The sequence below is a fragment of the Aptenodytes forsteri genome, unplaced genomic scaffold (assembly GCF_000699145.1).
Source record: "Aptenodytes forsteri isolate BGI_AS27 unplaced genomic scaffold, ASM69914v1 Scaffold309, whole genome shotgun sequence".
NCBI lineage: Eukaryota > Metazoa > Chordata > Aves > Sphenisciformes > Spheniscidae > Aptenodytes > Aptenodytes forsteri.
This window is the reverse complement of record NW_008795857.1, coordinates 4,468,588-4,479,591: the sequence shown is the minus strand read 5'-3', so window position 1 is coordinate 4,479,591 and position 11,004 is coordinate 4,468,588. Positions and strand designations below refer to the sequence as shown.

The window sequence follows — 11,004 nt, the reverse complement described above, 5'->3', positions numbered from 1 at the left end:
CGGGTCCCGCACGCGGTGCCCAGCGAGACCCCCGGCGCGTGGCCCGTGCAGGCGTTCCGCGTGGACATTATCCGCGAGGAGGAGGGCGCGCTGGAGTTCGACATGGTGGGCATCGACGCCGCCATCGCCAACGCCTTCCGCCGCATCCTGCTCGCCGAGGTACCGCCGCGGGCGGGCGAGCGGGGAGGGCAGGGACCGAGGCTCAGCGGGGCCGTGCGGGGAAGGCCTGGGGGTGCCGGCCTAGGAGCGGGGGTACTTGAGTGATGGGGAGCGGGGAGGGTCCTGCCTTATGTCAGCCCTTGCAGACAGCTTCTGGGTTTGGAAGAGAAGCGCAAATTCCTGCACGCGTGTCAGGAGCCCAAAGAGAGTTAGAGCCTTAGCAGCATGAGCAGTAGTGCTTGTTGCTCTTAAGGGTGCTGTTGGTAGTGCCTGTGGATCAGCCAGCCCTTTGCTTCTCGTGATCATTTGTTTAAATGATTTGCTTGAAAAAAAAAAACAAACGGGGAAGGGGGTATATTGGGTGTAAGGGTATATCGGGTAGCCTGGTTTGGCAGAAATGCCACTGAAAAGAGTCTGTAGGGCAATTATTTATGGGAGAGAAGAGACGCTCTAGATGGGTATTCTGTTGGCATTAGTTCAACTGTCATCTTACGCTGACTTGATCCATTGTCTCCCCGAGGTGCCAACGATGGCTGTAGAGAAAGTCTTTGTGTACAACAACACATCCATTGTGCAGGATGAAATTCTGGCTCATCGCTTGGGCCTCATCCCTATCCGAGCTGACCCTCGACTCTTTGAATATAGAAACCAAGGTGAGAGTCTTGGATCAAATAGAAATATTGACAGTTTCCCCTGAAGCAGGAAATCAGGGTCACGTAAACTGAGCAGAAGTGTGATTCCATAGAGGCTCACGCTGTTCTCCCCTTCCCAGGAGATGAAGAAGGCACAGAAATTGATACTCTGCAGTTCCAGCTGAAAATAAAATGCAGCCGAAACCCTCAGGCAGCCAAAGAATCATCTGATCCTAATGAACTATATTTCAATCACAAAGGTGAGATCTCTCCTAAAAATAGGTGCTGGTTTTTTCTTTTTTGGTCTTGGGAGGCAGGATTTCGTCTGTTCTCTCAGCCCTGTGAGCAGAGAGAGCCGATTCCCTCATTCTGCTAAACTTACTTTTTGCCATCTCCAATCCTGTACAGGTCAGCAACCTGTTTTGAGACAGCAGCTGGCTGATGCTTGTGGCTTCTCTTCGCAGTGTACAGTAAACATATGACGTGGGTGCCCCTGGGGAATCAGACAGACCTCTTTCCAGATGCTGACTTCCGACCTGTTCACGATGACATCCTCATTGCACTGTTGCGACCTGGCCAGGAAATAGATGTGCTTATGCACTGTGTCAAGGGTATAGGTGAGTCGTGGGTCCTGGGGCAGCAGGAGGAGGAGTGCGAGTGCTTGGACTAGGGCACAGCTATGTGAAGGGGAAGGGTGGACAACTGGCCTTCCCCCTGGAACTTTAGGCCCCGGCATCCTCGCACTCTTGTTCCCTGAGGCCTGCCCTCATCCTTAACTCTTCATGCAGGTAAAGATCATGCGAAGTTTTCTCCTGTGGCCACGGCTAGTTATCGACTGCTTCCTGACATTACGCTCCTGCAGCCCATTGAGGATGAGGCAGCTGAGATGTTGCAGAAGTGCTTTTCCCCTGGAGTCATTGAGATCCAGAACATCAAGGGTATTTTTTTTCCTGCTGTAAAGTGCCTTTTTCCTTACAAGCCTTAGCAGAGACTGATTAGAGACTAGAGCCAAACCTTGTAGAGACAAAACCACGTTGTGATGTTGTCTTGCCGATGAGAAACCGTTCATGCTATTCTGAGCCTGGTTTTATGGATGAGTGGCTGTCACTTGCAGATGTGTTGGGTGATGAACTGGGATCTCCCTGAAATGCTGAGGCATTGGGTGCCTGCCCGCAGAGCCCTGCGGCTGCTGACTGCAGCTTCCAGTACTGTTCAGTTGACTGTAAGACTGGGTAGTGAGCTTGCTCTTTCCAGCAGCTGAGCATGGAGAAGACTTCTTGTGTCCTGCCCAAGGGTACATACAAGCTTTGTGTTTGGGTTGGAACTGTTCAAGAACACCAGTTCTATCAGGTTGGAGTTTCATGTTGGGGATGTGCTAATTCTTTATATTTGTGGCTTTGCTGCTTTTGCTGATGGGGGAGTGCGTGTTTGAGGGGTAGGCACCTGCCGTGACCACAAGGCACCCATCTGCTACAGGTGCCCATCTCGTTTCATCTTTTCCCCTTTAGGAAAAAAGGTGGCAAGAGTAGCCAATGCACGGTTGGACACGTTCAGCAGAGAAGTTTTCCGTCATGAGAGTCTGAAAAACCTTGTGCGCCTGGCAAGAGTGCGAAACCATTACATCTGTAAGTGCCCCATTTTCCACAGAACATAGAGCCCTGCTGTGGTTTGTGTAAACAAACAGAGACTGGCCAGCATGTATAACTGGGTCTCTGCCTCCCCCTTACCCCCACATCATCAGCCTTCATACGTTCATATTCCAGTGGGTAACTACTGAGGTTGTGGTTTGGAGTTGCTTTGGGATTGAATGTGTTTGTGCTTCCTGCCGGCAAACGTAACCTCTTCTCCTCTGGCTGTGAAGATCTGGCTTGTCAGAAGTGCGGTGTAAGGGAAGACATGGGACAGAAATGCTGGAGCCAGGTGTAGGCTGAAGCTGCGTAGTGGCTGTGCTGACTTGTGTCTCTGTGCAGTTTCAGTGGAGTCGACGGGTATCTTGCCTCCAGATGTGCTGGTGAGCGAAGCCATCAAGATCCTGATGGGAAAGTGTCAGCGCTTCCTGAATGAACTGGACTCTGTGCCTATGGAGTGACCAGGCTGTAGCTGGGAAGCGTGTTCCTGCACTGCTGTTCTGGGCTTCCTGCACCTGCCTGCAGGGGCGATTCCTCTTCTGTAGGCAAGAGGTTTGAGACGGGCTTGTTAAGAGTCCTAGGACTGTCTCTTTGGATTTGTTTTCTGTTGGTAATGAGCCTCAGGGAGGAGATGCACTAAAATAAAGGCTTTTCTTTACAGCTGTCTCCTTCTGTGCTGTTCACAATTGCCAGACCGTAATACACAGAGAAGAAAGTGGCAGCGGGTCTAAAGATGAGTAATAGCATTTATTTTAGATTGCATGCAGTATATGAAAAGGACTGATAAGGCAGTGTAGTAAAACACTTCGCAGCAGGTCAGTGAGATTTAACAAGTCAGTATCAGCGCAGGACTGTTTTGCAGGTGTCTCAAACCAGCTCCAGGTAGTTAATGATGTGGTAGATAAAAGGCTGTACTGCCAGAGGGCTGGAACACCTCTCCTATGAAGAAAGGCTGAGAGAGTTTGGTTTGTTCAGCCTGGAGAAGGGAAGGCTCCAGGGAGACCTTATTGCGGCCTTCCAGTATATAAAGAGGACATGGAGAGAGCCTTTTTACCAGGGCCTGCAGTGACAAGACAAGGGCCAAGGGTTTTAAACTGAAAGGGGGTAGACATAGATTGGACATACGCCATTTTTTTAAGATGAGGGTGGTGGTGAGATGCTGTAACAGGTTGCCCAGAGAAGTTGTGGGTGCACCATCCCTGGAAGTGTTGAAGGTCAGGTTGGACTGGGCTTTGAGCAACCTGACCTAGTGAAAGCTGTCCCTGCCCACAGCAGGGGGGTTGGACTAGATGGTCTTTGACCGTCCCTTCCAGCCCAAACCATTCTACGATATAGTACTGGGCTTCTCTGTGCAAAGGTGGGGTTTAAAAACATGCTCTGTAAGGACTGACTGTCCCTTCTTAAGTAGCTCAAGGTAAGGCATTTCTTCCCAGGTGTTAGATTTGACTATTCTGTTCTCCCTTTCAGTGACTGAACGTACTTTGGGCTGACCTTGAAGCAGAACTGGATGGTGGAGGGCAAGTGACAGTCAAAGGCCTGTCTCCACCCAGGGAAGCCTGGGAGAACTTGCAAGTTAGTCTCAGTGGTGAGCACTACTGTTAGTCAGCACCGGGTAGGTCTCTTGACAAGCTGATGAAGGATCTGGAACTTCGTGGAATGGCTGGGAGGACTGGTGTGTCCCAGTTGCTTGTCAATCCTCACTACAATGATAGAATTTAGTGTAGCAAATCACACTTTTTCTCTACCTGTTTCACTGGGCTATAGTTACTTGTACTGTAAACATCCTTTAGGTGTTAATTCCATTTGAAAAATAGTAATTTCTAGCTGGATCCTTTCAGTTTAAACAAGCTGAAGCAGCTTCCACAATGAGCTGGATTACAGCTGGGGCCCTGGAAAAAGGTTTTGTGACAAAAACTTACAGTGATGCTGCTCAGGCCCACGTCTTTGAGGGCTTCTGCTTTTGTTGTAAGAGAGACCTTTCATGCAACCTTCATCAGGTGAGGCAATAGCTACATCACCTTCCTGTGTTACTGAAAAGGTCAGCTGAGAGTTACAGCTAAACTACAGTACTACCACAAGATGTTGCTCCTCCCAGCCATAGCTAGGGTTGGGCTTGGAGCCTACTTCAGTAGCACATGCGCCTTTCTGTGCTATTGCTTTGCGTGTTTCCCATACTGCTTATGGGACATGCCCTGGAATAGCCATGCTAAAGGGTTTCGCTTTGGCAATATGCACCCCTCAGGCTGTGAACTGGGACCTAGCGGCTGTTGTGGAATTAATATAAACCAGCTGTGACATACAAATACTTTAAAATATAATTTTCCCCTTGCCTTCTAATTTAATTATGTAGTCTGGAATGGTACATCCCCTCCATGCATGTTGACCACCAGCAAAGGTGCTCCCTTTTTGGTAGCTGGAATAAGGAGTGCTGAACAATCCTTAGGAAGGCAGTCTGGGTAGAGCAGAGGCTTCAGATCTTACCGAAACATACGAAAGAATAAAAATGAAACCATGACACGATGTGTATGAAACTGGAATAGCTTTACTGACATTCAGAGGTGTAACACAACCAGTTCAGAGACAGCTTCGGATTTAAACATTCCTACAAAAAAGGTTCTAAAAACCATTAAAAAAACCCCCTTGTATCTAGCATGAAGTCACAGAATGTTAAAAATATCACAACACAATAAATACACCCAGCCTTTGCTAGAGCCAGGAGCCATGTTAGCTCAGAGGTTAAAAAAATTTGAGGCCAGGATGAAAGTGTAGGGTGCTGGTGGAACAGCAGGGGCAGGAGGGTGAGTGGAGTCCCAAGGCCTGCTCTTCCCTTCAGCACTCCCACCCTTCCCAACTCCACCTTTTCTGTCCAGTCTGTCCAAGTGGAGACACCACCTTCTCTGCCCGCCATAGTTTATTACTTGTTCTGTCTCCTGGATGGCAAAACTGCCAGCTAGCTCTGGACAGACCCTCCCAGCTCCTGTGCTAACACTAGGATAGATCGAGTGAACCATTTGTCATGTAAGAAGAACCAGCTTTGCAGACTGGAGTGGTTTGATAAGAGTCCCACCTCATCTAAAACCCAGTTTCTGACCTGGCTCCCCCCCTGTAAACTGCAGCATAAACCCCACCCCTCCTGCCCTACCATGCAATTCTCCAAGAAGTACCAGACTGGGTAAAAACATGGGCTACCGTCACCTCCACAGCAACAGGGTGAGGAGATCCCTTTTGGTTTGCAGGTGCTTCAGATATTGGTCCAGATTTTGTATACCCTGCACTGACGATGTTCTAGTCTACAGGGCATGGTAAAAAGAAAAGAAAAAAAAAAAAAAATCTGTCCTGCTCCCCCTGAGAAATGTCCAAGAAAGGCTGGCACAAAGTAAAAGCCTTCCATTTGGCTCTTGCCCGCCTGCCTGCGCTCCTGCCCACCTGCCCTCCTGCCCTCCTGCCCTCCTGCCCTCCTGCCCTCCTGCCCTAAGAAAAGAAAAAAAAAAAAAAATCTGTCCTGCTCCCCCTGAGAAATGTCCAAGAAAGGCTGGCACAAAGTAAAAGCCTTCCATTTGGCTCTGGGTAGAACAAGCTGTATGATCATATATATGTATATATATGTATGACAGCGTCTGCCTCCTTCTAGAGAGCAGCTGCACCTTAGAAAGGCTGATCTTGAGGGAGATCCTAGAGCACTGCTAGGCTTCCTGGCACACAGCCCGCAGCCCAAGGCTCAGCATCCTGGAGGGAAACGGATTCATCAGAATACCAGTCCGCTAGGGACAAGTGCTGATAGGCACGACAGGAGTGTCTGATGTGTCCCCTAAAAAAGCCTGGCAGCTAGCACCCAGAGAAAGATTAGGGTAGCCCCTTTTCACATGGCGCACTACTCTGCCTTTTGCATTGATCCTAAACCCCAAGGGATGAAGAAGTGGAGCAAGAGTGACCCAAGGCTACAGGATGACCAGGCTTTACCTAACGGAGTTTATGGGCTCAGCTCCCACCTTGCAGAGAAGCAGAGGTCTAAAGATGCTCATCCAGTGGAGGGGAGGGGAAGGAATCGGGGAAAGCTTAATAGACTGGTTCAAATGCCACCGCAGGCCCCATCCCCATGTAGGGAGAATGGGACAGGACCCGTAAGGGGCTTTATTCAGACGAACGCTCACGGAGGCGATGACAAGGAGAATCTAATGTGCTTACTATGAGGAGAGAAAATATAAGGTAGGGGAGGAGATGGTTGCAGCATCCCAGGCTCAGGGCTCAAAGAGTGCAGTGAGGCCCTCTCCATCCTCATTTTCTAGCACATCCGTCTCCAATGATGGCTTCACCTTTTTGAAGAGAGATGGGAGGTTCCGGATATGAACCTCCTTGCGGAACTGCTCCCCGAGGGGCTTCTGCAGAGGACAGACAGGCAGGCATCAGTCATTACTGCCTTCATAGCCCCACTCAACTCAGGGGGCAGCCTGCTTGCAGATCAGAGGCAGACCCCAGATTCTGAGCAATCCCTAGGCCCGGACGCCGTGCTTGCATTTTGGGGAATCTCGGGCGCGGTCCTTCCCAAGTGCCAGGGCACTGAGGTAACCACCAGTGCACCAGCTCCCCAAGCTTTTAACTCAATGTACCAGACTCAACGCCACCATCCTCGCAAAAGCCCAGCACCCACCAAGCAGCAGTTAAAACATTTGAACACCCTGTTCCCCTGGGCACCCTTGTGCAAGGTACCCCCTGCCTCTCAGTGCTGGAGGGGCTGCTGAGCCTGTGCTGCCATCCCCGCTGTACCTCCAGGTTGAAAAGACAGAAGAAACACTAAGAATATGCTGCAACAGCTTCCTGGCTGGGAACTGGGGTGGTTGGAGAGAGGCAGGTAGACTGGCTGCCCCGTCACTTCTGCAGGGTACAGGCATGAAATGAAACAGGTTCACTTTCCTCCAGGATATCACCTACCCCAATGCAACCTGTGATGAGGCGCTTGAAATGATCCTTCCGGCGCTTGTCTGCCACCTTCTGCAGCGTTGGGTTGAGAAGCTTTGAATCAAACTGCTCCAAAGAGTCCCTCTGGATGTCTGGGATCTGCTCCATCACTGCCTTCAGCTCAGCGTAGCGAGGGCGCTGCAGGGAGAAGTACAGTTAACGCAGCTCTGCTAGAGGAGCAGCCCTGTCCTCCTTGGAGGGCCATTAGCTCCTCTGACCCTACCCAAGCGGGCATGGGATTAGTTTTCCACCACTCCCCAGCCAACCTGGCATCTGGACAAAGAGCAGAGTTTCTCACCAAGGCCTCGTAGATCTGGAAAGCCAGGTGGACAAGAGCTGCCATGCAGCCATCGTGCTGCCCGTGTGTCTGTAAGCCCTTCAGCACACTTGTGAAAAACCAGGACACAGCATCGGGCAGGAGGTTTCCTGGAAGCACCTGGGGAAGAGGCACTGTCAGCACGAAAGCAGGATACTGATACATGACTGCCTTTCTGCAACAGCTTGGTCTTCCCGAGGGAGAAGGTGCCCAGGGGCGAAGCAGCCACGCTTCTTACTACATTCAGAGCTTCCTCTCCCAACCCTGCCAGAACTAACTCCTTCTTCCTCCCAGAGGTACCTGTTTGAGCAGCGGCCAGCAAAGCTGTGTTGTGGTTCTTTGGCAGGACAAGGTGTCCTTCCAGGAGAGGGATGTGTAGGCAGTGATCAGCAGCGCAGTGCAAACATCCTGAAAAGGAGTCAGAGAGGGAAACCAGTCAGAGGAACGATTTCCCACCTCCAGGGTTCAAACCTGAAGGGAGCCAAGAAGCAATCCAGGGACTCTGCAGGAGCTCCTTGGGGCTATCTTCTGAGAATCCTGCGTGCTGCTGCTGCTGCTGAGGTGAGCTGAAGGTGCTCCAAGGTGCCCAACGTACACCATCATAGCCACGAGAAACAAACATCAAGCAAACCTGCTCCCTTCTCATCTCCCCTGGAAAAGCCCTGGAGCACCCATGGACTCCCATCAGTTGTTACTCTCAAGTCACTGCAAAAGCTTCTGCAAGAGCTTCTGAGGCGTCCACAGGAGCGGAGGAGTACAGAGGTATCAGGATGAAGGTACTCTGCACAGTGGGTTGTGTTAACACTTTGGCTCCTGTGCCAGCTCTGGCGGATTTTACAGAAAAAAAGAGCTGCTGGGTGAAGTTCTTCCTCCTGAAGGCTGGAGCCCAGGATGGAGGCAGAGCCAGGGAGCATCCTGGAGGCTGAATGCCCAGGGCCTCGCCCAAAGAAGGGCTGAAACTCTGTAGCTGCATGTTATACTGGATCCCAACCCCCATTTGCTTTGTGGCTTCTGCAACCATTAACCCTTAAAAAACATGTGTGTTCCCAAGAGAAGATTCTCACACTGGGGAATCACACTACAGCAGCCTAGATCTTTGTAGTAGCATCTGGCTGCACCACAGACAAGCGTGACAAAGAGTACAGAGAAAGGATGGTGGAAGTCAGAGCATGCGCTCTTACCTCCTGCTTCATCAGACACTTGCCGAGCTCGGTGAGCTCTGCGCTGGCAGGGGGAGTCACCTCCGTGGCCATCGCCTCATCATCTGCAGAGCAGAGCAAAGGCAGCACTGTAAACATGGCCTCCCGAGGACTGAGGGAGACACAGGGAGGCACAGTGAGAACTAAGCTGGGAACCAGGGGACAGCACACAGAATCAGTATGCTTGCACAGCTTGCCAGAACATCTCTCTCCAAACAGAAAGCACGCACCCTTTGTGGGGCAGGAAGGGCACCCAACTAGCTACCTCCAGCTCTTGGGAAGACTGTGCACATCCCCCTCTTCTCCTCAGCCCTCTTTTCTTGGTACCTTAAGAATCAGCTGCTCCAACGTGCTACCTGTGAACCCTACAGCACATTCCTAGGCTAGACTGGGTTTTTCTGTGGGCAGGTTTTTACACTGGGCAGGACAGAGCTGAAGGCTTCTTACCAAACCTGTACCCCTCACACAGAACTTCCAGCAACAGGCCAGCCTCTCCCTCAAGAAATGCATGACGAAAGGGGAAAAGTGCTTGCACGCACCAAGGGGAGGAAAGGCAAAGGTGGGCATTTACTCACCGTCTCCGTCTACAGCAGCAGTAGTGTTATGCTCAACCCCTTTCTTAGAAACACAGCAAACAGCTGCAAAAACAGTTGCAGGTCAGAGGAGCAGAAAAGGGAACATGCTACTTCAGAACATGCAGAGATTATCCTACAGACTCTGATGGGCTCACAGCTGCTTCAGGCTCCCCCAGCTCTTACACAGTATCTGAAGAATCTGAAAGCCCAGTATAAAAGCCAAATACTGCACTACGTGCAAGGCTGAAACACCCTACCCACAGCATCCCTCCACAGTGGAACCTGCTGCACAGTGGCTGCTTCAAACTACTGAGAACCAGGAACATGCAAAAACATTTGAAGCCTATAACCTGACAACAGCAGCATCTTAAGGCAACAAGGCAGATCAAGAAAGGAGATAAAAGGTTGAGGACCTGTAATCTCTATGCAGTCAATTTTCCCAGCCTCTCTGCTCCAAGCCACGCTGACAAAAACACAGTGTTGGAGAAAGGGAACACAAAGGAGATTGCCTGGGGGGAGGGACTCTTCCCTTCTGTCTGGCTAGAGACATGGCAATTGCCAGCAACAAAACTGCTCTACACTCATGTTGTCTGCAAATCAATGTCCCGTACTGGGCTATGGGGCACCAAAAGGGAGAACCCAGATTCCAAAGGAGGACTGGACTCCTACAGGGACAGTGCCAACAACATGGAGCCCTAAATGAAAGAAAGAAAACTCTCTTCTGAAGGTTTTTAATTGATCTCTTACTAAGTTTTAGCTAAGATTTTGGTAGGGTTAACTGTCTCACACCTAGCTTCTAAGGATTATGTTAAATACTACTGGCCATTATAATTAAGTTTTACTGCACATTGGAAATTGCTATTGTCGTCTCCAGGGCAAACTTCCCAAGTATCCCAGGGGACCTTGCTTGATTTCACTTACTGATGAGATCCATGACTTCTCGGGTCAGCAGCCTGACCAGCTGTTCTTCAAGCATCTCCTGAGACTCGGGGTTGTCGTCTGCAGCATCATCCTCACTGAGGAGAACAGGTTTTAGTGTGAAGGGAGCCAATGTCTTAAAGTATCCCCTCTGCCCAAGCACAGGGAGTGAGTCACCATCAGGGTAAACACAGTGTTTTCCAGCCCTCTGCTGGCAGGGCTGTTCCCTGGGCAAAGGGCCAAAACTCCATCCCACTTCCCATTTCTCCCTTTCAGTACTCATTTCAAGGGGTGGAAGCTTACCAGAGCATGCTTCGTTGGTTGATCACCTGCCATTTCTGAGACAACCTCTGTTCAAGACAAAAGGGAAGATTCAATACCTTCCTAAGGAGCCATGCTGGACACAAGGCAAAGAGGCCCAAGTGATAGCTGCTGATAAAAGCACAAGAGCTTTAAACACAGCTCTCATGCCAAGCCCCATTTTGAATGGGACAAGAACTGCTACCAACTGTGCTGAAGATGCTGTGGCTGTGCTGGCTGTAGGAATCTGGGTGAGCTGTCAGGAAAATGAGGGGACACAGGCAAAAAAAATCCCACACAAATTCTCAGGGCTGAAGGTTG

General features: G+C 50.5%; 2 protein-coding genes across 2 annotated transcripts in view; one reads left to right on the top strand and one right to left on the bottom strand.

The window, feature by feature from the left end:
- The first annotated feature begins 33 nt into the window (after positions 1-33).
- POLR1C (RNA polymerase I subunit C) lies at positions 34-3,079 on the top strand. The gene is made up of 7 exons (XM_009283768.1): positions 34-159; positions 680-812; positions 932-1,051; positions 1,256-1,408; positions 1,580-1,729; positions 2,300-2,416; positions 2,762-3,079. The coding sequence occupies exons 1-7, from the start codon at positions 103-105 to the stop codon at positions 2,878-2,880; spliced, it is 849 nt and encodes a 282-aa protein (XP_009282043.1). The 5' UTR covers positions 34-102; the 3' UTR covers positions 2,881-3,079.
- A 2,865-nt stretch (positions 3,080-5,944) lies between these two features.
- Positions 5,945-11,004, bottom strand: part of XPO5 (exportin 5) — a 31,201-nt gene continuing 26,141 nt past the window's right edge. The window contains exons 26-33 of the mRNA XM_019473242.1: positions 10,687-10,733; positions 10,387-10,481; positions 9,466-9,528; positions 8,873-8,955; positions 7,992-8,099; positions 7,674-7,811; positions 7,349-7,513; positions 5,945-6,798 (exon numbers count right to left, since the gene is read on the bottom strand). Of these exons, the coding sequence (XP_019328787.1) occupies positions 6,658-6,798; positions 7,349-7,513; positions 7,674-7,811; positions 7,992-8,099; positions 8,873-8,955; positions 9,466-9,528; positions 10,387-10,481; positions 10,687-10,733 (840 nt within the window). The 3' untranslated portion in view covers positions 5,945-6,657. The remainder of the gene's footprint in view (positions 6,799-7,348; positions 7,514-7,673; positions 7,812-7,991; positions 8,100-8,872; positions 8,956-9,465; positions 9,529-10,386; positions 10,482-10,686; positions 10,734-11,004) is intronic.